This window comes from Ascaphus truei, unplaced genomic scaffold, assembly GCF_040206685.1.
Source record: "Ascaphus truei isolate aAscTru1 unplaced genomic scaffold, aAscTru1.hap1 HAP1_SCAFFOLD_535, whole genome shotgun sequence".
Lineage (NCBI taxonomy): Eukaryota > Metazoa > Chordata > Amphibia > Anura > Ascaphidae > Ascaphus > Ascaphus truei.
Genome location: NW_027456866.1, coordinates 87,765 through 114,266, shown reverse-complemented (window position 1 = coordinate 114,266; position 26,502 = coordinate 87,765). Strand labels below are relative to the sequence as shown.

The 26,502-nt window shown below is 55.3% G+C and overlaps 1 protein-coding gene across 1 annotated transcript in view; it reads left to right on the top strand.

Annotated features, from left to right (window-relative positions):
- Nucleotides 1-26,502, top strand: part of TPP1 (tripeptidyl peptidase 1) — a gene marked incomplete at its 3' end in the record, with an annotated part of 105,013 nt that overhangs the window by 19,194 nt on the left and 59,317 nt on the right. The window contains exons 2-3 of the mRNA XM_075584301.1: nucleotides 18,461-18,538; nucleotides 18,946-19,085. Of these exons, the coding sequence (XP_075440416.1) occupies nucleotides 18,461-18,538; nucleotides 18,946-19,085 (218 nt within the window). The remainder of the gene's footprint in view (nucleotides 1-18,460; nucleotides 18,539-18,945; nucleotides 19,086-26,502) is intronic.

Below are 26,502 nucleotides of genomic sequence, written 5' to 3'. Positions count from 1 at the left end.
ACATTCTCCGGTCCCATTGCGTACGTTAATGCGGGGTATGCCTGTGTTACATAGTTACATACATGCTCCGGTCCCATTGCGTACGTTAATGCGGGGAATGCCTGTGTTACATAGTTACATACATGCTCCGGTCCCATTGCGTACGTTAATGCGGGGAATGCCTGTGTTACATAGTTACATACATGCTCCGGTCCCATTGCGTACGTTAATGCGGGGAATGCCTGTGTTACATAGTTACATACATTCTCCGGTCCCATTGCGTACGTTAATGCGGGGAATGCCTGTGTTACATAGTTACATACATGCTCCGGTCCCATTGCGTACGTTAATGCGGGGAATGCCTGTGTTACATAGTTACATACATTCTCCGGTCCCATTGCGTACGTTAATGCGGGGAATGCCTGTGTTACATAGTTACATACATGCTCCGGTCCCATTGCGTGCGTTAATGCGGGGAATGCCTGTCCACTGTTATACACCATGTTAATAAAAATCATACAAAATTCTTCTAAGTCCCTCGTCCCCTAGGATCTGCTGAAAAGACGCACATGTTCAGAGCTCCTAGACCTTCCTATAAGAAGTTTTAATAAAAGTTGCTTCAAATAATGCTTAGGTTCATTTTCAGGGTTGTTTCAATTGTACCGAAGCTGGACTTAGAAAGAATTTTACTCTCGCAGCCTGATACATAGTTGGAGATACCCCGAACCCCTATATCGGGTCCTGGGGTTTGGGGCATATACCATGGGGGACTCCCCCTAAACCAGGGACCCCTGATTATACTCGGGATACACACATCCCTATGCCCCTTTTTACCTCTCTAGTCTGTGCTGAAGCAGGGGCTCCTGGCGGTGAGCTGCAAGAACGTTTTAAGGGTAGGAGTTTGACCGGAGTATTATTTTACCTGATTCCCGACTACATCTTTGGGATATCCTGTAATTCGGGAACAGTTGACACTCTAGGACCCCACCACGTGACTCAGGGGCCACCAAGAAGGCTTGACCTTTATTAGTGAGCCTGGTTACCCCCTCACCATCACACCGTGCTCTCAGCACAGAGCTGGAACTCTCACGCCATGAGGTCCGCACTCTCAGCACAGAGCTGGAACTCTCACGCCATGAGGCCCGCGCTCTCAGCACAGAGCTGGAACTCTCACGCCATGAGGCCCGCACTCTCAGCACAGAGCTGGAACTCTCACGCCATGAGGCCCGCACTCTCAGCACAGAGCTGGAACTCTCACGCCATGAGGCCCGCGCTCTCAGCACAAAGCTGGAACTCTCACGCCATGAGGCCCGCGCTCTCAGCACAGAGCTGGAACTCTCACGCCATGAGGCCCGCGCTCTCAGCACAAAGCTGGAACTCTCACGTCATGAGGCCCGCACTCTCAGCACAGAGCTGGAACTCTCCCGCCATGAGGCCCGCGCTCTCAGCACAGAGCTGGAACTCTCCCGCCATGAGGCCCGCGCTCTCAGCACAGAGCTGGAACTCTCCCGCCATGAGGCCCGCGCTCTCAGCACAGAGCTGGAACTCTCACGCCATGAGGCCCGCACTCTCAGCACAGAGCTGGAACTCTCCCGCCATGAGACCCGCACTCTCAGCACAGAGCTGGAACTCTCCCGCCATGAGGTCCGCACTCTCAGCACAGAGCTGGAACTCTCACGCCATGAGGCCCGCGCTCTCAGCACAGAGCTGGAACTCTCACGCCATGAGGCCCGCACTCTCAGCACAGAGCTGGAACTCTCACGCCATGAGGCCCGCACTCTCAGCACAGAGCTGGAACTCTCACGCCATGAGGCCCGCGCTCTCAGCACAAAGCTGGAACTCTCACGTCATGAGGCCCGCACTCTCAGCACAGAGCTGGAACTCTCCCGCCATGAGGCCCGCGCTCTCAGCACAGAGCTGGAACTCTCCCGCCATGAGGCCCGCGCTCTCAGCACAGAGCTGGAACTCTCCCGCCATGAGGCCCGCGCTCTCAGCACAGAGCTGGAACTCTCACGCCATGAGGCCCGCACTCTCAGCACAGAGCTGGAACTCTCCCGCCATGAGGCCCGCACTCTCAGCACAGAGCTGGAACTCTCACGCCATGAGGCCCGCGCTCTCAGCACAGAGCTGGAACTCTCACGCCATGAGGCCCGCGCTCTCAGCACAGAGCTGGAACTCTCACGCCATGAGGCCCGCGCTCTCAGCACAGAGCTGGAACTCTCACGCCATGAGGTCCGCACTCTCAGCACAGAGCTGGAACTCTCACGCCATGAGGCCCGCGCTCTCAGCACAAAGCTGGAACTCTCACGTCATGAGGCCCGCACTCTCAGCACAGAGCTGGAACTCTCCCGCCATGAGGCCCGCGCTCTCAGCACAGAGCTGGAACTCTCCCGCCATGAGGCCCGCGCTCTCAGCACAGAGCTGGAACTCTCCCGCCATGAGGCCCGCGCTCTCAGCACAGAGCTGGAACTCTCACGCCATGAGGCCCGCACTCTCAGCACAGAGCTGGAACTCTCCCGCCATGAGGCCCGCACTCTCAGCACAGAGCTGGAACTCTCACGCCATGAGGCCCGCGCTCTCAGCACAGAGCTGGAACTCTCACGCCATGAGGCCCGCGCTCTCAGCACAGAGCTAGAACTCTCACGCCATGAGGTCGCACTCTCAGCACAGAGCTGGAACTCTCCCGCCATGAGGCCCGCGCTCTCAGCACAGAGCTGGAACTCTCACGCCATGAGGCCCGCGCTCTAAGCACAGAGCTGGAACTCTCACGCCATGAGGCCTGCACTCTCAGCACAGAGCTGGAACTCTCACGCCATGAGGCCCGCACTCTCAGCACAGAGCGGGAACTCTCACGCCATGAGGCCTGCACTCTCAGCACAGAGCTGGAACTCTCACGCCATGAGGCCTGCGCTCTCAGCACAGAGCTGGAACTCTCACACCATGAGGCCCGCGCTCTCAGCACAGAGCTGGAACTCTCACGCCATGAGGCCCGCACTCTCAGCACAGAGCTGGAACTCTCCCGCCATGAGGCCCGCGCTCTCAGCACAGAGCTGGAACTTTCACGCCATGAGGCCCGCGCTCTCAGCACAGAGCTGGAACTCTCACGCCATGAGGTCGCACTCTCAGCACAGAGCTGGAACTCTCACGCCATGAGGCCCGCGCTCTCAGCAGAGAGCTGGAACTCTCACGCCATGAGGCCCGCGCTCTCAGCACAGAGCGGGAACTCTCCCGCCATGAGGCCCGCACTCTCAGCACAGAGCTGGAACTCTCACGTCATGAGGCCCGCACTCTCAGCACAGAGGTGGAACTCTCACGCCATGAGGCCCGCGCTCTCAGCACAGAGCTGGAACTCTCACGTCATGAGGCCTGCACTCTCAGCACAAAGCTGGAACTCTCACGCCATGAGGCCCGCACTCTCAGCACAGAGCTGGAACTCTCACGCCATGAGGCCCGCACTCTCAGCACAGAGCTGGAACTCTCCCGCCATGAGGCCCGCGCTCTCAGCACAGAGCTGGAACTCTCACGCCATGAGGCCCGCACTCTCAGCACAGAGCTGGAACTCTCCCGCCATGAGGCCCGCACTCTCAGCCCAGAGCTGGAACTCTCACGCCATGAGGCCCGCACTCTCAGCACAGAGCTGGAACTCTCACGCCATGAGGCCTGCACTCTCAGCACAGAGCTGGAACTCTCACACCATGAGGCCCGCGCTCTCAGCACAGAGCTGGAACTCTCACGCCATGAGGCCCGTGCTCTCAGCACAGAGCTGGAACTCTCACGCCATGAGGTCGCACTCTCAGCACAGAGCTGGAACTCTCCCGCCATGAGGCCCGCGCTCTCAGCACAGAGCTGGAACAATCACGCCATGAGACCCGCACTCTCAGCACAGAGCTGGAACTCTCACGCCATGAGGCCCGCGCTCTCAGCACAGAGCTGTAACTCTCACGCCATGAGGCCTGCACTCTCAGCACAGAGCTGGAACTCTCACGCCATGAGACCCGCACTCTCAGCACAGAGCTGGAACTCTCACGCCATGAGGCCCGCGCTCTCAGCACAAAGCTGGAACTCTCACGCCATGAGGCCCGTGCTCTCAGCACAGAGCTGTAACTCTCACGCCATGAGGCCTGCACTCTCAGCACAGAGCTGGAACTCTCACGCCATGAGACCCGCACTCTCAGCACAGAGCTGGAACTCTCACGCCATGAGGCCCGCGCTCTCAGCACAAAGCTGGAACTCTCACGTCATGAGGCCCGCACTCTCAGCACAGAGCTGGAACTCTCCCGCCATGAGGCCCGCGCTCTCAGCACAGAGCTGGAACTCTCCCGCCATGAGGCCCGCGCTCTCAGCACAGAGCTGGAACTCTCACGCCATGAGGCCCGCACTCTCAGCACAGAGCTGGAACTCTCCCGCCATGAGGCCCGCGCTCTCAGCACAGAGCAGGAACTCTCCCGCCATGAGGCCCGCACTCTCAGCACAGAGCTGGAACTCTCACGCCATGAGGCCCGCGCTCTCAGCACAGAGCTGGAACTCTCACGCCATGAGGCCCGCGCTCTCAGCACAGAGCTGGAACTCTCACACCATGAGGCCCGCGCTCTCAGCACAGAGCTGGAACTCTCACGCCATGAGGCCCGCGCTCTCAGCACAGAGCTGGAACTCTCACGCCATGAGGTCGCACTCTCAGCACAGAGCTGGAACTCTCCCGCCATGAGGCCCGCACTCTCAGCACAGAGCTGGAACTCTCACGCCATGAGACCCGCACTCTCAGCACAGAGCGGGAACTCTCACGCCATGAGGCCTGCACTCTCAGCACAGAGCTGGAACTCTCACGCCATGAGGCCCGCGCTCTCAGCACAGAGCTGGAACTCTCACGCCATGAGGTCGCACTCTCAGCACAGAGCTGGAACTCTCCCGCCATGAGGCCCGCGCTCTCAGCACAGAGCTGGAACTCTCACGCCATGAGGCCCGCGCTCTCAGCACAGAGCTGGAACTCTCACGCCATGAGGCCTGCACTCTCAGCACAGAGCTGGAACTCTCACGCCATGAGGCCCGCGCTCTCAGCACAGAGCTGGAACTCTCACGCCATGAGGCCCGCGCTCTCAGCACAGAGCTGGAACTCTCACGCCATGAGGTCGCACTCTCAGCACAGAGCTGGAACTCTCCCGCCATGAGGCCCGCGCTCTCAGCACAGAGCTGGAACTCTCACGCCATGAGGCCCGCGCTCTCAGCACAGAGCGGGAACTCTCCCGCCATGAGGCCCGCACTCTCAGCACAGAGCTGGAACTCTCACGTCATGAGGCCCGCACTCTCAGCACAGAGGTGGAACTCTCACGCCATGAGGCCCGCGCTCTCAGCACAGAGCTGGAACTCTCACGTCATGAGGCCTGCACTCTCAGCACAAAGCTGGAACTCTCACGCCATGAGGCCCGCACTCTCAGCACAGAGCTGGAACTCTCACGCCATGAGGCCCGCACTCTCAGCACAGAGCTGGAACTCTCCCGCCATGAGGCCTGCACTCTCAGCACAGAGCTGGAACTCTCACGCCATGAGACCCGCACTCTCAGCACAGAGCTGGAACTCTCACGCCATGAGGCCCGCGCTCTCAGCACAAAGCTGGAACTCTCACGCCATGAGGCCCGTGCTCTCAGCACAGAGCTGTAACTCTCACGCCATGAGGCCTGCACTCTCAGCACAGAGCTGGAACTCTCACGCCATGAGACCCGCACTCTCAGCACAGAGCTGGAACTCTCACGCCATGAGGCCCGCGCTCTCAGCACAAAGCTGGAACTCTCACGTCATGAGGCCCGCACTCTCAGCACAGAGCTGGAACTCTCCCGCCATGAGGCCCGCGCTCTCAGCACAGAGCTGGAACTCTCCCGCCATGAGGCCCGCGCTCTCAGCACAGAGCTGGAACTCTCACGCCATGAGGCCCGCACTCTCAGCACAGAGCTGGAACTCTCCCGCCATGAGGCCCGCGCTCTCAGCACAGAGCTGGAACTCTCCCGCCATGAGGCCCGCACTCTCAGCACAGAGCTGGAACTCTCAGGCCATGAGGCCCGCGCTCTCAGCACAGAGCTGGAACTCTCACGCCATGAGGCCCGCGCTCTCAGCACAGAGCTGGAACTCTCACACCATGAGGCCCGCGCTCTCAGCACAGAGCTGGAACTCTCACGCCATGAGGCCCGCGCTCTCAGCACAGAGCTGGAACTCTCCCGCCATGAGGTCGCACTCTCAGCACAGAGCTGGAACTCTCCCGCCATGAGGCCCGCACTCTCAGCACAGAGCTGGAACTCTCACGCCATGAGACCCGCACTCTCAGCACAGAGCGGGAACTCTCACGCCATGAGGCCTGCACTCTCAGCACAGAGCTGGAACTCTCACGCCATGAGGCCCGCGCTCTCAGCACAGAGCTGGAACTCTCACGCCATGAGGTCGCACTCTCAGCACAGAGCTGGAACTCTCCCGCCATGAGGCCCGCGCTCTCAGCACAGAGCTGGAACTCTCACGCCATGAGGCCCGCGCTCTCAGCACAGAGCTGGAACTCTCACGCCATGAGGCCTGCACTCTCAGCACAGAGCTGGAACTCTCACGCCATGAGGCCCGCGCTCTCAGCACAGAGCTGGAACTCTCACGCCATGAGGCCCGCGCTCTCAGCACAGAGCTGGAACTCTCACGCCATGAGGTCGCACTCTCAGGACAGAGCTGGAACTCTCCCGCCATGAGGCCCGCGCTCTCAGCACAGAGCTGGAACTCTCACGCCATGAGGCCCGCGCTCTCAGCACAGAGCGGGAACTCTCCCGCCATGAGGCCCGCACTCTCAGCACAGAGCTGGAACTCTCACGTCATGAGGCCCGCACTCTCAGCACAGAGGTGGAACTCTCACGCCATGAGGCCCGCGCTCTCAGCACAGAGCTGGAACTCTCACGTCATGAGGCCTGCACTCTCAGCACAAAGCTGGAACTCTCACGCCATGAGGCCCGCACTCTCAGCACAGAGCTGGAACTCTCACGCCATGAGGCCCGCACTCTCAGCACAGAGCTGGAACTCTCCCGCCATGAGGCCCGCACTCTCAGCACAGAGCTGGAACTCTCCCGCCATGAGGCCCGCACTCTCAGCCCAGAGCTGGAACTCTCACGCCATGAGGCCCGCACTCTCAGCACAGAGCTGGAACTCTCACGCCATGAGGCCCGCACTCTCAGCACAGAGCTGGAACTCTCACGCCATGAGGCCCGCACTCTCAGCACAAAGCTGGAACTCTCACGCCATGAGGCCTGCGCTCTCAGCACAGAGCTGGAACTCTCCCGCCATGAGGCCCGCACTCTCAGCACAGAGCTGGAACTCTCACGTCATGAGGCCTGCGCTCTCAGCACAGAGGTGGAACTCTCCCGCCATGAGGCCCGCACTCTCAGCACAGAGCTGGAACTCTCACGTCATGAGGCCCGCACTCTCAGCACAGAGGTGGAACTCTCACGCCATGAGGCCCGCGCTCTCAGCACAGAGCTGGAACTCTCACGTCATGAGGCCTGCACTCTCAGCACAAAGCTGGAACTCTCACGCCATGAGGCCCGCACTCTCAGCACAGAGCTGGAACTCTCACGCCATGAGGCCCGCACTCTCAGCACAGAGCTGGATCTCTCCCGCCATGAGGCCCGCACTCTCAGCACAGAGCTGGAACTCTCCCGCCATGAGGCCCGCACTCTCAGCCCAGAGCTGGAACTCTCACGCCATGAGGCCCGCACTCTCAGCACAGAGCTGGAACTCTCACGCCATGAGGCCCGCACTCTCAGCACAGAGCTGGAACTCTCACGCCATGAGGCCCGCACTCTCAGCACAAAGCTGGAACTCTCACGCCATGAGGCCTGCGCTCTCAGCACAGAGGTGGAACTCTCCCGCCATGAGGCCCGCACTCTCAGCACAGAGCTGGAACTCTCACGTCATGAGGCCCGCGCTCTCAGCACAGAGCTGGAACTCTCACGCCATGAGGTCCGCACTCTCAGCACAGAGCTGGAACTCTCACGTCATGAGGCCCGCGCTCTCACCACAGAGCTGGAACTCTCACGCCATGAGGCCCACGCTCTCAGCACAGAGCTGGAACTCTCACGCCATGAGGCCTGCACTCTCAGCACAGAGCTGGAACTCTCCCGCCATGAGGCCCGCACTCTCAGCACAGAGCTGGAACTCTCACGCCATGAGGCCCGCGCTCTCAGCACAGAGCTGGAACTCTCACGCCATGAGGCCCGCACTCTCAGCACAGAGCTGGAACTCTCACGCCATGAGGCCCGCACTCTCAGCACAGAGCTGGAACTCTCACGTCATGAGGCCCGCGCTCTCAGCACAGAGCTGTAACTCTCACGCCATGAGGCCCGCACTCTCAGCACAGAGCTGGAACTCTCACGCCATGAGGCCCGCACTCTCAGCACAGAGCTGGATCTCTCCCGCCATGAGGCCCGCACTCTCAGCACAGAGCTGGAACTCTCCCGCCATGAGGCCCGCACTCTCAGCCCAGAGCTGGAACTCTCACGCCATGAGGCCCGCACTCTCAGCACAGAGCTGGAACTCTCACGCCATGAGGCCCGCACTCTCAGCACAGAGCTGGAACTCTCACGCCATGAGGCCCGCACTCTCAGCACAAAGCTGGAACTCTCACGCCATGAGGCCTGCGCTCTCAGCACAGAGGTGGAACTCTCCCGCCATGAGGCCCGCACTCTCAGCACAGAGCTGGAACTCTCACGTCATGAGGCCCGCGCTCTCAGCACAGAGCTGGAACTCTCACGCCATGAGGTCCGCACTCTCAGCACAGAGCTGGAACTCTCACGTCATGAGGCCCGCGCTCTCACCACAGAGCTGGAACTCTCACGCCATGAGGCCCACGCTCTCAGCACAGAGCTGGAACTCTCACGCCATGAGGCCTGCACTCTCAGCACAGAGCTGGAACTCTCCCGTCATGAGGCCCGCACTCTCAGCACAGAGCTGGAACTCTCACGCCATGAGGCCCGCGCTCTCAGCACAGAGCTGGAACTCTCACGCCATGAGGCCCGCACTCTCAGCACAGAGCTGGAACTCTCACACCATGAGGCCCGCACTCTCAGCACAGAGCTGGAACTCTCACGTCATGAGGCCCGCGCTCTCAGCACAGAGCTGTAACTCTCACGCCATGAGGTCCGCACTCTCAGCACAGAGCGGGAACTCTCACGCCATGAGGCCTGCACTCTCAGCACAGAGCTGGAACTCTCACACCATGAGGCCCGCACTCTCAGCACAAAGCTGGAACTCTCCCGCCATGAGGCCCGCACTCTCAGCACAGAGCTGGAACTCTCACGCCATGAGGCCCGCACTCTCAGCACAAAGCTGGAACTCTCACGCCATGAGGTCCGCACTCTCAGCACAGAGCTGTAACTCTCACGTCATGAGGCCCGCACTCTCAGCACAGAGCTGGAACTCTCACACCATGAGGCCCGCGCTCTCAGCACAGAGCTGGAACTCTCACACCATAAGGCCCGCACTCTCAGCACAGAGCTGGAACTCTCACACCATGAGGCCCGCGCTCTCAGCACAGAGCTGGAACTCTCACACCATGAGGCCCGCGCTCTCAGCACAGAGCTGGAACTCTCACACCATGAGGCCCGCACTCTCAGCACAGAGCTGGAACTCTCACACCATGAGGCCCGCGCTCTCAGCACAGAGCTGGAACTCTCACGCCATGAGGCCCGCACTCTCAGCACAGAGCTGGAACTCTCACGCCATGAGACCCGCACTCTCAGCACAGAGCTGGAACTCTCACGCCATGAGGCCCGCGCTCTCAGCACAGAGCTGGAACTCTCACGCCATGAGGCCTGCACTCTCAGCACAGAGCTGGAACTCTCACGCCATGAGGCCCGCGCTCTCAGCATAGAGCTGGAACTCTCCCGCCATGAGGCCCGCACTCTCAGCACAGAGCTGGAACTCTCACGCCATGAGGCCCGCACTCTCAGCACAGAGCTGGAACTCTCACGCCATGAGGCCCGCGCTCTCAGCACAGAGCTGGAACTCTCACGCCATGAGGCCCGCACTCTCAGCACAGAGCTGGAACTCTCACGCCATGAGGCCCGCACTCTCAGCACAGAGCTGGAACTCTCACGCCATGAGGCCCGCACTCTCAGCACAGAGCTGGAACTCTCACACCATGAGGCCCGCACTCTCAGCACAAAGCTGGAACTCTCACGCCATGAGGCCCGCGCTCTCAGCACAGAGCTGGAACTCTCACGCCATGAGGCCCGCACTCTCAGCACAGAGCTGGAACTCTCACGCCATGAGGCCCGCGCTCTCAGCACAGAGCTGGAACTCTCACACCATGAGGCCCGGGCTCTCAGCACAGAGCTGGAACTCTCACACCATGAGACCCGCGCTCTCAGCACAGAGCTGGAACTCTCACACCATGAGGCCTGCGCTCTCAGCACAGAGCTGGAACTCTCACGCCATGAGGTCCGCACTCTCAGCACAGAGCTGGAACTCTCCCGCCATGAGGCCCGCACTCTCAGCACAGAGCTGGAACTCTCACGCCTTGAGGCCCGCACTCTCAGCACAGAGCTGGAACTCTCACGCCATGAGGCCCGCGCTCTCAGCACAGAGGTGGAACTCTACCGCCATGAGGCCTGCACTCTCAGCACAGAGCTGGAACTCTCACGCCATGAGGCCCGCGCTCTCAGCACAGAGCTGGAACTCTCACGCCATGAGGCCCGCGCTCTCAGCACAGAGGTGGAACTCTCACGCCATGAGGTCCGCACTCTCAGCACAGAGGTGGAACTCTCACGCCATGAGGCCTGCACTCTCAGCACAGAGATGGAACTCTCACGCCATGAGGCCCGCACTCTCAGCACAAAGCTGGAACTCTCCCGCCATGAGGTCCGCACTCTCAGCACAGAGCTGGAACTCTCACGCCATGAGGCCCGCACTCTAAGCACAGAGCTGGAACTCTCACGCCATGAGGCCCGCACTCTCAGCACAAAGCTGGAACTCTCCCGCCATGAGGCCCGCACTCTCAGCACAGAGCTGGAACTCTCACGCCATGAGGCCCGCACTCTCAGCACAAAGCTGGAACTCTCACGCCATGAGGTCCGCACTCTCAGCACAGAGCTGTAACTCTCACGTCATGAGGCCCGCACTCTCAGCACAGAGCTGGAACTCTCACACCATGAGGCCCGCGCTCTCAGCACAGAGCTGCAACTCTCACACCATAAGGCCCGCACTCTCAGCACAGAGCTGGAACTCTCACACCATGAGGCCCGCGCTCTCAGCACAGAGCTGGAACTCTCACACCATGAGGCCCGCGCTCTCAGCACAGAGCTGGAACTCTCACACCATGAGGCCCGCACTCTCAGCACAGAGCTGGAACTCTCACACCATGAGGCCCACGCTCTCAGCACAGAGCTGGAACTCTCACGCCATGAGGCCCGCACTCTCAGCACAGAGCTGGAACTCTCACGCCATGAGACCCGCACTCTCAGCACAGAGCTGGAACTCTCACGCCATGAGGCCCGCGCTCTCAGCACAGAGCTGGAACTCTCACGCCATGAGGCCTGCACTCTCAGCACAGAGCTGGAACTCTCACGCCATGAGGCCCGCGCTCTCAGCATAGAGCTGGAACTCTCCCGCCATGAGGCCCGCACTCTCAGCACAGAGCTGGAACTCTCACGCATGAGGCCCGCACTCTCAGCACAGAGCTGAAACTCTCACGCCATGAGGCCCGCGCTCTCAGCACAGAGCTGGAACTCTCACGCCATGAGGCCCGCACTCTCAGCACAGAGCTGGAACTCTCACGCCATGAGGCCCGCACTCTCAGCACAGAGCTGGAACTCTCACGCCATGAGGCCCGCACTCTCAGCACAGAGCTGGAACTCTCACACCATGAGGCCCGCACTCTCAGCACAAAGCTGGAACTCTCACGCCATGAGGCCCGCGCTCTCAGCACAGAGCTGGAACTCTCACGCCATGAGGCCCGCACTCTCAGCACAGAGCTGGAACTCTCACGCCATGAGGCCCGCGCTCTCAGCACAGAGCTGGAACTCTCACACCATGAGGCCCGGGCTCTCAGCACAGAGCTGGAACTCTCACACCATGAGACCCGCGCTCTCAGCACAGAGCTGGAACTCTCACACCATGAGGCCTGCGCTCTCAGCACAGAGCTGGAACTCTCACGCCATGAGGTCCGCACTCTCAGCACAGAGCTGGAACTCTCCCGCCATGAGGCCCGCACTCTCAGCACAGAGCTGGAACTCTCACGCCTTGAGGCCCGCACTCTCAGCACAGAGCTGGAACTCTCACGCCATGAGGCCCGCGCTCTCAGCACAGAGGTGGAACTCTACCGCCATGAGGCCTGCACTCTCAGCACAGAGCTGGAACTCTCACGCCATGAGGCCCGCGCTCTCAGCACAGAGCTGGAACTCTCACGCCATGAGGCCCGCGCTCTCAGCACAGAGGTGGAACTCTCACGCCATGAGGTCCGCACTCTCAGCACAGAGGTGGAACTCTCACGCCATGAGGCCTGCACTCTCAGCACAGAGATGGAACTCTCCCGCCATGAGGCTCGCGCTCTCAGCACAGAGGTGGAACTCTCACGCCATGAGGCCCGCGCTCTCAGCACAAAGCTGGAACTCTCACGCCATGAGGCCCGCGCTCTCAGCACAGAGGTGGAACTCTCACGCCATGATGTCCGCACTCTCAGCACAGAGCTGGAACTCTCACGCCATGAGGCCCGCACTCTCAGCACAGAGCTGGAACTCTCCCGCCATGAGGCCTGCGCTCTCACCACAGAGGTGGAACTCTCACGCCATGAGGCCCGCGCTCTCAGCACAGAGGTGGAACTCTCCCGCCATGAGGCCTGCGCTCTCACCACAGAGGTGGAACTCTCACGCCATGAGGTCCGCACTCTCAGCACAGAGCTGGAACTCTCACGCCATGAGGCCCGCGCTCTCAGCACAGAGCGGGAACTCTCACACCATGAGGCCCGCGCTCTCAGCACAGAGCTGGAACTCTCACGCCATGAGGCCCGCGCTCTCAGCACAGAGCGGGAACTCTCACACCATGAGGTCCGCGCTCTCAGCACAGAGCTGGAACTCTCACGCCATGAGGCTCGCGCTCTCAGCACAGAGCGGGAACTCTCACACCATGAGGCCCGCACTCTCAGCACAGAGCTGTAACTCTCACGCCATGAGGTCCGCGCTCTCAGCACAGAGCGGGAACTCTCACACCATGAGGCCCGCACTCTCAGCACAAAGCTGGAACTCTCACGCCATGAGGCCCGCACTCTCAGCACAGAGCTGGAACTCTCACGCCATGAGGCCTGCACTCTCAGCACAAAGCTGGAACTCTCACGCCATGAGGCCCGCACTCTCAGCACAGAGCTGGAACTCTCACACCATGAGGCCCGTGCTCTCAGCACAGAGCTGGAACTCTCACGTCATGAGGCCCGCGCTCTCAGCACAGAGCTGGAACTCTCACGCCTTGAGGCCCGCACTCTCAGCACAGAGCTGGAACTCTCACGCCATGAGGCCCGCGCTCTCAGCACAGAGGTGGAACTCTACCGCCATGAGGCCTGCACTCTCAGCACAGAGCTGGAACTCTCACGCCATGAGGCCCGCGCTCTCAGCACAGAGCTGGAACTCTCACGCCATGAGGCCCGCGCTCTCAGCACAGAGGTGGAACTCTCACGCCATGAGGTCCGCACTCTCAGCACAGAGGTGGAACTCTCACGCCATGAGGCCTGCACTCTCAGCACAGAGATGGAACTCTCCCGCCATGAGGCTCGCGCTCTCAGCACAGAGGTGGAACTCTCACGCCATGAGGCCCGCGCTCTCAGCACAAAGCTGGAACTCTCACGCCATGAGGCCCGCGCTCTCAGCACAGAGGTGGAACTCTCACGCCATGATGTCCGCACTCTCAGCACAGAGCTGGAACTCTCACGCCATGAGGCCCGCACTCTCAGCACAGAGCTGGAACTCTCCCGCCATGAGGCCTGCGCTCTCACCACAGAGGTGGAACTCTCACGCCATGAGGCCCGCGCTCTCAGCACAGAGGTGGAACTCTCCCGCCATGAGGCCTGCGCTCTCACCACAGAGGTGGAACTCTCACGCCATGAGGTCCGCACTCTCAGCACAGAGCTGGAACTCTCACGCCATGAGGCCCGCGCTCTCAGCACAGAGCGGGAACTCTCACACCATGAGGCCCGCGCTCTCAGCACAGAGCTGGAACTCTCACGCCATGAGGCCCGCGCTCTCAGCACAGAGCGGGAACTCTCACACCATGAGGCCCGCGCTCTCAGCACAGAGCTGGAACTCTCACGCCATGAGGCCCGCGCTCTCAGCACAGAGCGGGAACTCTCACACCATGAGGCCCGCACTCTCAGCACAGAGCTGTAACTCTCACGCCATGAGGACCGCGCTCTCAGCACAGAGCGGGAACTCTCACACCATGAGGCCCGCACTCTCAGCACAAAGCTGGAACTCTCACGCCATGAGGCCCGCACTCTCAGCACAGAGCTGGAACTCTCACGCCATGAGGCCTGCACTCTCAGCACAAAGCTGGAACTCTCACGCCATGAGGCCCGCACTCTCAGCACAGAGCTGGAACTCTCACACCATGAGGCCCGTGCTCTCAGCACAGAGCTGGAACTCTCACGTCATGAGGCCCGCGCTCTCAGCACAGAGCTGGAACTCTCACGCCATGAGGCCCGCACTCTCAGCACAGAGCTGGAACTCTCACGCCATGAGGCCCGCACTCTCAGCACAGAGCTGGAACTCTCACGCCATGAGGCCCGCACTCTCAGCACAGAGCTGGAACTCTCACACCATGAGGCCCGCGCTCTCAGCACAGAGCTGGAACTCTCACGTCATGAGGCCCGCGCTCTCAGCACAGAGCGGGAACTCTCACGCCATGAGGCCTGCGCTCTCAGCACAGAGCTGGAACTCTCACGTCATGAGACCCGCGCTCTCAGCACAGAGCTGGAACTCTCCCGCCATGAGGTCGCACTCTCAGCACAGAGGTGGGTAAATTGAAGGATGCTGATGGAAAAATCCGGATTAATGTAGAGACTGTATAAAGAGAGAATAAAAGTCTGAAAGGGGAAGTTTCAGATTTGACTGACCAGGTCAGTGGAAGTAATGAGAAGCTTCACAAGCTAAAAAAAGTGATGAAACGATTTGAACACAAAGTCAAGGAAGCAGTTGGCACTGGAAGAAGCAGAGGGCGCCATAGAGCAGGAAAGAGGCAAGTCCCTGTGTTTCCAGGTCAGACTCTGAAAGAAAGAAGTGTTCTAATAATTCAGAAATACTAAAGAGCCCTCATCCAAGGAAGGATGGGGAGAGTGTCATCTGCGCAAACGCTCCGCAACTGTCCTCATATTGGCTGCCTACAGAGGGATAAATCTCGTACGCTTTATCGCTGGAATAAGCAGCCTGCGTTCTTCCCTCAGTTTGGAGGATGCAATGACAAAGGAAGGAGTATGGACATTTGCAGTAATGTGTGATTGCACTCCAGTCGTGCTACCGTGTTCACGTAGTATGGAACGGATTCCTTAGGCTGCGGTCCCAGTCATAACTGTGACACGCGCGCCTGGCGGGGGGGGGTGGCGCGTGCACAGCGCTAACCGCGATCTGCGGTCTGAGGTGAGAGAGGGAGCTTGCGACGGGAGGGGGTGTGGTTGGGGATTTGCGGGGGCATGGCCATCACGTCACGCGTCAGGTTCGCCCTCATTGGGTGAACCGCCGGTGGGGGCGTGGCCACGCCTCCGTCGCAAGTTTTAAACTCAATTTCATTCTGCATGAAGGTGCGTACTGGGCCCTTCCCCATTGAGGGGCGCTGCTTACACGCACAGCGCATGCCGCGCCGAGCCGTGCGCTGTGGCAGTGACTGGGACCGCAGCCTTACTAAGAAAGCAGCCGCTACAAAGATTCAGTCTATGACTAGAACGAGACAGAAACATATCTGCTATCTCACGCTGAGAAGGCTGTCACCGTTTGTTCAGCTGTGTTTTTGTCTGAATAAATTAACCCATCCCGAAAGAAAGGCCCAAGACTACAAGTCTGACGACTGCAAGGCAGAGAGGCCACGGGTTGGTGAGAACTCCGACAAGGTTGAGGTGCTGGAGATTTATGGCGCTGAGCCATATGCAGGTTCTCACGCTAGTGACAGGGAAGGGGAAATCGCACAAAGCGTAGAAGAACTCATTGCCAAGCGAGTAAAAGAAGAGTTGATTAAATGGAAAGGTGAGCTTAAGTGAGAAGTCGTCCGAAGGGTTGAGGAAGCTTAGCAAATCAGGGTAAAGCGACGAAGCTCAACGCTGACCTTGAACAGTTCCAATTCTCACTGCTCTTTGCCGTGACATAAAAGCAAAGAGAATCAGACGCATGGGTTTCGCCAGAAGCCCAAAACAGTCCAACAGTGTGAAAGACACAGAAATAAAGCAGAGTTCAAGGAGTTACTTGACTGGAAGTCAAAGATGAAAAAGAGAAGAAATTGTATTCCAAATTCTTCAAGGACATTGTGTTTGGATAACTGCTGCCCAAAAACAAACAGCACACATGTCAATGTCTAATAGCGACCATGGGGCCTATGCAGAGAGCAGCGCTATTTCGAAATTCGCCATTTTTTGGAGAAAATCGCGCAGAAAGCAGCAGAAAATGGCGAGTTCCGAAAAACGCGCCAATTTTTCTTTTCTATTTGTAAAACTCGCCTCGCGGCTGGCGAGAACCTCAATCTCGCCAGTTTTTAAAATATCCTAATGCAGAGAGGCGCGAACGGCATCTAGCGGCTGTTCGCGCCAATAAAATGGCGCGATTGTCTCCTTTTTGCCTCGGCAGAAAATATTGGCAAGAAGCTGCCGCTCGCGGCCATTGCAAAGGGAAAAAAAAGGCGCGGTTTTGTTTTTTCACGTTTCTGAAGCGCGCATCTCGCCAATTTAAACTCGCCACACGCATCCATGTTAAACATAGCAGAATTCGCACTTTTCTGCATATGGAGAATAAAACTCTCCAAAAAAGCTACTTTTTAATAAATTCGCCAATTTTAAAATTCGCTGCTCTCTGCATAGGCCCCCAAGAGTCTTCGCATCTCCTGAGAAGGATTGCCTTAAGGAGCTCAGATTGAGGACGTCGCCTGAAGGTGGAGTTCGCTGATGTGTGTACAAGATAGCATAACCCAGCAGGTGTGAGCAGGGGGGGATGATATGTGAAGGGTTAACTTACTCACTGTGTGGCAGCAGATTACACCCTGGCTGCTAGGCTGTAGGTAATTAGCTCCTGAGCTCTGTAAAAGGCAGGAACTTACATACAGTCAGTGCTCCAGAACCTGCAGAGGCAGGGTCCTGCTTCTCAGGGGGACGCCCTGAGAGCCTGCTGGAATGTCACAGAAGCTACTTCTTCCAGAACCTGCAGAGGCAGGTCAAGAGGCTGTGGGGCCCAGAAGAGCTGCAGGACCCTGCGGGCATGAATGAGATGAGCCAGAAGGAAGTCAAGCTACCCAGAGGATGTGTCTGGCACATGAGATGAACTTAGCTCAGGAGCCTAAAGTAAGGACAGTGTACTTTAGTCTGATTGTGTTGCACAGCCTGTGATTTAACTACCCCTGAGTTGTATTTAAGTGGGATAGTTGTTTCCCCGTTAAGTGGGATGGCCTTCCGGGATAGTTTCAGGCAAGATGTGTTCTGTGTTGTTAGTGCTCAGAGAGAAGTTAGGCATGTTGGTTGATGTTTTGTTTTATGCCTTTAAGATTAAACCTGCTAACAGTTCCTTATGCTTCCTGCCTTTAATGGGAGAGCAAAGATCCTGCAAGGTAGCCGAGTGCTCTCAGTACCTAAATACATATAAACACTGTGACGGGGGGAGGATCACAAACACTTACTAAAGTGAGTGGATGGTTGGTGCTCTAAGAGGTTGGGTGAGTGGGTGGTTCAATCTCTCAGTAGTTCAGAGCTTGGAGTTCTGAGTAGTTGACTTCTCAGTATGTGGTTAAATGGATGGTTGGTGTTCTCAGGTGGGTGAATGGATGTTTTGAGCTCTTGGTAGTTTGAGGGCATGGTTTGAGCTCTGAGTAGGTGGGTGATAGGATGGTTGGAGCTCTCAGTATTTGGGAAGTGGATGGATGAAGCTCACAGTAGTTGGATGAGTAGGTAGTTAGTGTTCTTGGTTGTTGGCCAAGTTGATAGTTTGTGCTTTCAGTTGGTGGATGGATGGTTGAAGCGCTCAAATGTTGGGTGACTGGATGAATGAAGGTCTCAGTAGTTGGGTGAGAGGATGGCTGGAACTCTCAGTAGGTAAGCGGATGGTTGGAACCGCTCAGTAGCTGGTGAGTGGATGGTTGGGAATATTGTATTTGGGTGGTTAGATAATCTCAGCATTTATGTAAATCAGTGCTTGGTGATTTCTTAGCACTCTGAATGGATTTCTGTTATCTCTGAGGACACTAAGTGAGTGCCGGCTCTCCCTCACTTTGAATGACCCCAAGTTTTTCTACTCAGGATCTCTCTCGTTGTCCTGCTCTGCATGCTCGCATCGCCAGCACAAGGTGTCTTTCTGGAGCCAGATCAGAGTCTAAAGTAAGAAGGAGTAACATCTGCTGTATTAATGGTACCCATTAAACCCATTAAACACGTCCCTGTCATTAGGTCACTTTGCCCCTACATGGGACTGACCCTTTAACCCATTAAACACGTCCCTGTCATTAGGTCACTTTGCCCCTACATTGGACTGACCCTTTAACCCATTAAACACATTCCTGTCATTAGGTCACTTTGCCCCTACATGGGACTGACTCTTTAACCCATTAAACACATTCCTGTCATTAGGTTACTTGGTTGAGACTGACAAATGTTGCGATGAAGCTTAATATAGAAGGGTAGTAAGGGACCCCTGATTCAAATTTGGATCCTCTCACGGAAGAGACCGGGTCTCCTGGTGGGCAGGGCCTTATCATGACACTACTGACCTTTCTCTACTCTCCCAGGATCCCTGTGGGCTGGACCAACACTGGACGTGTGGCGCCTAGTGACGAAGTCACGTTGACCTTTGCCCTGAAACAGCAGCATGTGAACAAGTTAAAGGATCTTGTGGGGCGAGTGTCCAACCCAAAGTCCCCTCAGTATGGTGAGTTACACCCCAAAGGAGGAAGAGTCTGCCTTATGGGGAGATCCTCCTCAGGTGAAGTGAAGGCCAAACCAGGAGAGGAAATAGAAAGATGAAGTAGTGGCCCCAAACATTTCTCACTCAGTCTTTCCAGCAGAAGGGACCAGAAATAGTAGACAGGGATATAGCCGGGATGGAGGTGACACCAGGAAGTGCTGAGAGACCTCACACAGTGAGAGAGTTGAGGAGCGAGAAACATTGCCTGGTAATAACTTGTTGGAGATTTTAACATAGGATGGAGGGACAAGAAACAGATAACGAGCTAAATAGAATAGATAGGGATGGGGTAATAGCAAGGGGTTATGGAGGTAGAATGGGGGCAAGTGCGAGTGTGACAAGCAGTGAGATACCCATAGTAAATACAGATAATACTAGAAAACTTCTAAAGACTAAACCAAGTGGGAGCAGAAAGGAAGGAGCAGATAAGATAATAGTACAGGCTGAAAAAAAACTTAAATGCATGCTTGCTAATGCAAGAAGCCTGGCAGATTGTCACAGGAGACCAGGCATTTACACCTTTTTACCGGGATCATATCACTGAGAAAAACCAAGAAGTAAAACAAATTGTCATTTATTCCAGTGAAACAGACGTACACACAGTGAGTTACACTTATACAGAGGGAAACACACTTACTGGGGGTCTGGGAAACAGACGTACACACAGTGCGTTACACTTATACAGAGGGAAACACACTTACTGGGGGTCTGGGAAACAGACGTACACACAGTGAGTTACACTTATACAGAGGGAAACACACTTACTGGGGGTCTGGGACACAGACGTACACACAGTGAGTTACACTTATACAGAGGGAAACACACTTACTGGGGGTCTGGGAAACAGACGTACACACAGTGAGTTACACTTATACAGAGGGAAACACACTTACTGGGGGTCTGGGAAACAGACGTACACACAGTGAGTTACACTTATACAGAGGGAAACACACTTACTGGGGGTCTGGGACACAGACGTACACACAGTGAGTTACACTTATACAGAGGGAAACACACTTACTGGGGGTCTGTGAAACAGACGTACACACAGTGAGTTACACTTATACAGAGGGAAACACACTTACTGGGGGTCTGGGAAACAGACGTACACACAGTGAGTTACACTTATACAGAGGGAAACACACTTATTGGGGGTCTGGGAAACAGACGTACACACAGTGAGTTACACTTATACAGAGGGAAACACACTTACTGGGGGTCTGGGAAACAGACGTACACACAGTGAGTTACACTTATACAGAGGGAAACACACTTACTGGGGGTCTGTGAAACAGACGTACACACAGTGAGTTACACTTATACAGAGGGAAACACACTTACTGGGGGTCTGGGAAACAGACGTACACACAGTGAGTTACACTTATACAGAGGGAAACACACTTACTGGGGGTCTGGGAAACAGACGTACACACAGTGAGTTACACTTATACAGAGGGAAACACACTTACTGGGGGTCTGGGACACAGACGTACACACAGTGAGTTACACTTATACAGAGGGAAACACACTTACTGGGGGTCTGGGAAACAGACGTACACACAGTGAGTTACACTTATACAGAGGGAAACACACTTACTGGGGGTCTGGGAAACAGACGTACACACAGTGAGTTACACTTATACAGAGGGAAACACACTTATTGGGGGTCTGGGAAACAGACGTACACACAGTGAGTTACACTTATACAGAGGGAAACACACTTACTGGGGGTCTGGGAAACAGACGTACACACAGTGAGTTACACTTATACAGAGGGAAACACACTTACTGGGGGTCTGTGAAACAGACGTACACACAGTGAGTTACACTTATACAGAGGGAAACACACTTACTGGGGGTCTGGGAAACAGACGTACACACAGTGAGTTACACTTATACAGAGGGAAACACACTTACTGGGGGTCTGGGAAACAGACGTACACACAGTGAGTTACACTTATACAGAGGGAAACACACTTACTGGGGGTCTGGGACACAGACGTACACACAGTGAGTTACACTTATACAGAGGGAAACACACTTACTGGGGGTCTGTGAAACAGACGTACACACAGTGAGTTACACTTATACAGAGGGAAACACACTTACTGGGGGTCTGGGAAACAGACGTACACACAGTGAGTTACACTTATACAGAGGGAAACACACTTATTGGGGGTCTGGGAAACAGACGTACACACAGTGAGTTACACTTATACAGAGGGAAACACACTTACTGGGGGTCTGGGAAACAGACGTACACACAGTGAGTTACACTTATACAGAGGGAAACACACTTACTGGGGGTCTGTGAAACAGACGTACACACAGTGAGTTACACTTATACAGAGGGAAACACACTTACTGGGGGTCTGGGAAACAGACGTACACACAGTGAGTTACACTTATACAGAGGGAAACACACTTACTGGGGGTCTGGGAAACAGACGTACACACAGTGAGTTACACTTATACAGAGGGAAACACACTTACTGGGGGTCTGGGACACAGACGTACACACAGTGAGTTACACTTATACAGAGGGAAACACACTTACTGGGGGTCTGGGAAACAGACGTACACACAGTGAGTTACACTTATACAGAGGGAAACACACTTACTGGGGGTCTGGGAAACAGACGTACACACAGTGAGTTACACTTATACAGAGGGAAACACACTTATTGGGGGTCTGGGAAACAGACGTACACACAGTGAGTTACACTTATACAGAGGGAAACACACTTACTGGGGGTCTGGGAAACAGACGTACACACAGTGAGTTACACTTATACAGAGGGAAACACACTTACTGGGGGTCTGTGAAACAGACATACACACAGTGAGTTACACTTATACAGAGGGAAACACACTTACTGGGGGTCTGGGAAACAGACGTACACACAGTGAGTTACACTTATACAGAGGGAAACACACTTACTGGGGGTCTGGGAAACAGACGTACACACAGTGAGTTACACTTATACAGAGGGAAACACACTTACTGGGGGCTGGGAAACAGACGTACACACAGTGAGTTACACTTATACAGAGGGAAACACACTTACTGGGGGTCTGGGAAACAGACGTACACACAGTGAGTTACACTTATACAGAGGGAAACACACTTACTGGGGGATCTGGGCTACAAAACTCACCTTTCCCAGTTTATATACAGTAGCACAGAAAACAAAGTCTTTACAAAGTCCTTTAGATGACCGGGACTAAGCCCGGAAAGTCCTGGAACTGATCTCGGCGCGCAGCTCCTGCCACCACCGCTCTTTCCCCTCCGGAGGCGCTGAAATCCCTTGACCGGGAGAGAGTACCAAACGTCCTGGTTCTCTTTTCGGCGTTTAGTTCCAGTCGCTACGTTCTATTCTGAGGACTTGGCCCCGGAAAGCTGGACTTAGAAACTTTCCTGCCTTGAAATCCCTGAAGCCGGCTCGCGCCTATTTCTCTCAGAGCATCTTTTGTTCAGTTCAAATCTGCCGCTGCTGTCTTGGCGCTTAGAATCTGAGGACCGGATTGGCTGCTGGGTTTCTTATAGTATTTCAGATTCATTTATGAAATACTACATCCAATCTGAGCCTGGGAACTTTACAACCAGCCAATCAGAGGACTGCCAGTCTTCCAAAGCCGGACAAGTGGTTTCTTCAGAATGCAAAGAGGGCGTGCGTGAGTTTGTCACCATAGTCACTTGGTATTCAGAAGCCACCTGGTGGGTTAGGTGCCCCATAGTCTGGGAAGGCAAATGCTGTCCGCGATGGCTGGCATTGTTTCCCGGACCTGGTACTCAACCTAACCATTCTGCCCAAATGGCTTTGACACCTCTGGCAGCACCGTGTTATTTTGAAGTACGGACCTAGGGCAGACTCAGTGGCACCACAAACTGGTAGCCCACTAGCCCCCCTCAGAGAACCATCTTTGAAAGTCCCCGCTTATAACGCAGTGTATAAAGCATAATACCTACAAACATTCAAAGTTAATACAATATACGTATACACTTTTCCTGGCTAAAATGTGGAAGTCTTTATGGTGTTGGGGATAGAATGAGAACGTTTACTTTGTATTCCCACTAGCCAGATGCCTAACACTCTGCAACCTGACTTACATTTTAAACAAAACCTCACAGCTTTATTACTTAGCTGGAGTACCCCCTGAACCCCTATACCAGGTTCAGGGTGACTTGGGCATTAACTGGGCATCCCCCTTATATGAGGAACCCCTGTACCGGTCTGAGGATACTTGCATCCCTATGCCCCTTTTACCTTTCTGGTCTGTGCTGAAGCAGGAACTCCTGGCGGTGAGCTGCAAGAACGTTTTGAGGGTTGGATTTTGACCGGTGCCTATATGTATCCGGGATTCCGATCTGATTCCCGGCTACATTATTGGGGCATCCAGCAACTCTGGAACCCCGCTACCTAGGCACAATCTGACAACACTTTCTCTGCAAAACGCACCCTGAAACTCATAGCCCAGCAATCTCTGCTCGCTGCCCCCCCCCCCCCCAGCAATCTCTGCTCGCTGGCACCCCTGGAAAGGCAAAAACATAAACATTCTTTATTGTCGCATATTTTACATACAATGCATGGCAGCACATATACAACAGTCAGGCCCAAGAGCTGACACTCTAGGACCCCAAAACATGGATCAGGGGCAACAAAGTGGGCTTGACCTTTATTAGTGAGCCTGGTTACCCCATCACCGTCACACAGATAAAATGGGGGAGCTTGAATTAATAGCTGCAAGGGAGCAGTATGATATCATAGGCATTACTGAAACATGGTGGGATGAAACTCATGACTGGGCAGTTAATTTAGAGGGTTATTCCCTTTTTCAGAAGATCGAGCAAATAGAAGGGGAGGTGGAGTATGTTTATATGTTAAATCGGATCTAAAACTTATTATAAGGGTGACCAGGCCTGGCTTGGCTACTAATCTTCCCTGCCTGACATGTAAATCCTGGTATCAGTGCAGGCAGTATTGGCCCAATCCAGTGTGTTCCCCACAGCAAGCAGCTCCCTTGAGTGACAAGGGGGAAGGCGGGCTAAGGCCTGTGTTCTGCCCAATAAGGGGCTCAGACCTTGGACCCTCCTCCTCAGTACTTAAGGGGTTGCACACCCAAATTGTTTCAGTGTGTGTCTCTCCCCTGAGAGAGACTGGTCTCACAGAGAGGTGTGCAGGGCTCTGTCACCTTCGGTCCCCTCCCTTTGGGGAGTGGGAGTGAGTACCATACCCCCGCTCCACCAGGGAGTAGGGGAAGAGCTCGGCCCGCCTTTAGTGTCCATGGCTGGGGCGGTGAGTCCAGGGACCATCCGGAGGCTGGAGCCCAGCGAGAGAGTGTGCTGTATATTCAGTGTATGCTGTTGTAAAGAATAAACACCATTCCTGTTATGAAATATACTTCTGCCTGGGCGTGCAGTCTGTCTGGGGGAGGAGGAGAGAGTTCTTCCGCAGGAAATGCTTCCAGAGCTACTGGAGCCTGCGGCAGATGGAGGCGCTGACACCACACGGAGAGAGAATCAGATATCACCCCTAATGCCTGTCCTGTTTCCTCAACAACATCGGTGGAATCTCAGGCTTCTGTGAGCCAGCACTATACACCTGGTAGCCGGGGAAATCTCCCAGAGGGTGGGGGAAACACCGCTACATTTGTAGGCGCTGCTGAGATTATCAGGACAGGCTTTTATAGCGAAAGCAAGCCACAGAAAGGTACAGAAGGTACGCTTTCAAACTGAGTGCCAAGAAGGATGGGGGGCCAGGTGTAGCTCTAGGGGACTCCTGCCTACCATAACAGGGGCACAGCTTCCCTGCCAGGGAGCTGCAGCCTGTGCTGACCTAAAGGGCAAACTGTGCTGAAGCAGATTGCTATTGCTCTGGTTCTAAGTGACCCTGAGGACTGATTAATGTAGGACCCCGTAGGGGGGTGTTTTGGTTATCAGGGGCCCAGAAAACTTTGGAAAGGGACTGCAGTGTCAGGGCCAGATGGGTGGTGTTAAAGTACTGCTGGGTAGTGACTGAGGAGGGGTGCCAGAGCCGCGGGTGCCAAGAACCTCTGTTGGAGGAGCTATCACTGTACGTCTAGCAGCTGGTGCACAGGGTGCCACAGTGCACTTGGGATGAAATGTTATCGTGTGCAGCGTACTGGAGGGGTTTTTGCCTAGCCAGGGGTATCTTTCCTGCCTCAGACCATCTGCAGCGTGATGAGAGCGGTTTCCTGCCAAAATCAGCAGGATCGCATGCCAGGGTGCGTTCCAAAATGGTGGTTCCACTGAAAAGGGAGCCACATGCAGGACATTGGCATACAAAATGGCGGTTCTAGCCGGAAAGGGGATCGCGTGTTATCTGCAAAAGTCTGCAAGCTCTTTTCTGAGAAACAACAAAGGGGTAGGGAGTGATCACAGGACCATACTAATTGAATAGAGTAATTGAATACGTGAGTAAGGTAATCAAATGGTGGGTGCAAACTGTGAACTGAAAAGTGAATCAGAAAAAGGGGAAGGGGAAACACAAAATGGATGTGCCCCCTAAAAGAATTCACTTAAATGCACACCAACAAAGTGTAAAAGTTAACTTTTAATAAATTTACTTAAAACATATATTACCAAAGAATTGTGTACTGTGAGTTTAAAAATATATTAAATCAACGCTATCAAGCATCCGTGTCATCAATTGTAGAGTTATACTATCCCAGTTGACCACTTAATGTTGGTGGGATATGGAGGACAAAGGATGCTGTGAGTCAGGGTATTAACCCCTCTGGAGCAACTGTGAGACCAGATGGTAAGTGTGTATATATATATGTACAAGTCAGCGACCGGTAGATTAAATATCCAGCTATCCTGCTATGTTTGATATCACTGCGCACTTCAATGAAACATTAACAGTGTGTTAGAATGCGAGTGCTTAAGTGATAGAGCTGGCACGTGCAGTGATAGTGATAGTAAATTCACATGCACATGCGCACTGAGCTCGCGCCCAAACTGACTCAATAAACTGCTCAAATGCTACTGAAATGCAATCTCTGTGGAATCCTTAGCATTGTACCTTTATTTTGCCATGTTCTCATGATTTTCCGATCGTTGGCAGAGCTTCTAAGGCCATAAGCGCCGCATATATTGTCTACTGCGCATGCGCGGGGACTTAGAAAATATTTCCATTTTGGCCCGTGCGTATTGCGCATGCGCGGGGACTTAGAAAATATTTCCATTTTGGCCCGTGCGTATTGCGCATGCGCGGGGACTTAGAAATTCTTTGCAATTTCTACCCGTTCATGTTGCGCATGCGCGGGGACTCAGAAATTGTACAATGTTACAACCAGTGCTCGGGCAAATAGGGTCTCACTCCTGTCCAGCAATAAGGAAAAGGTGAAGGACAAAACA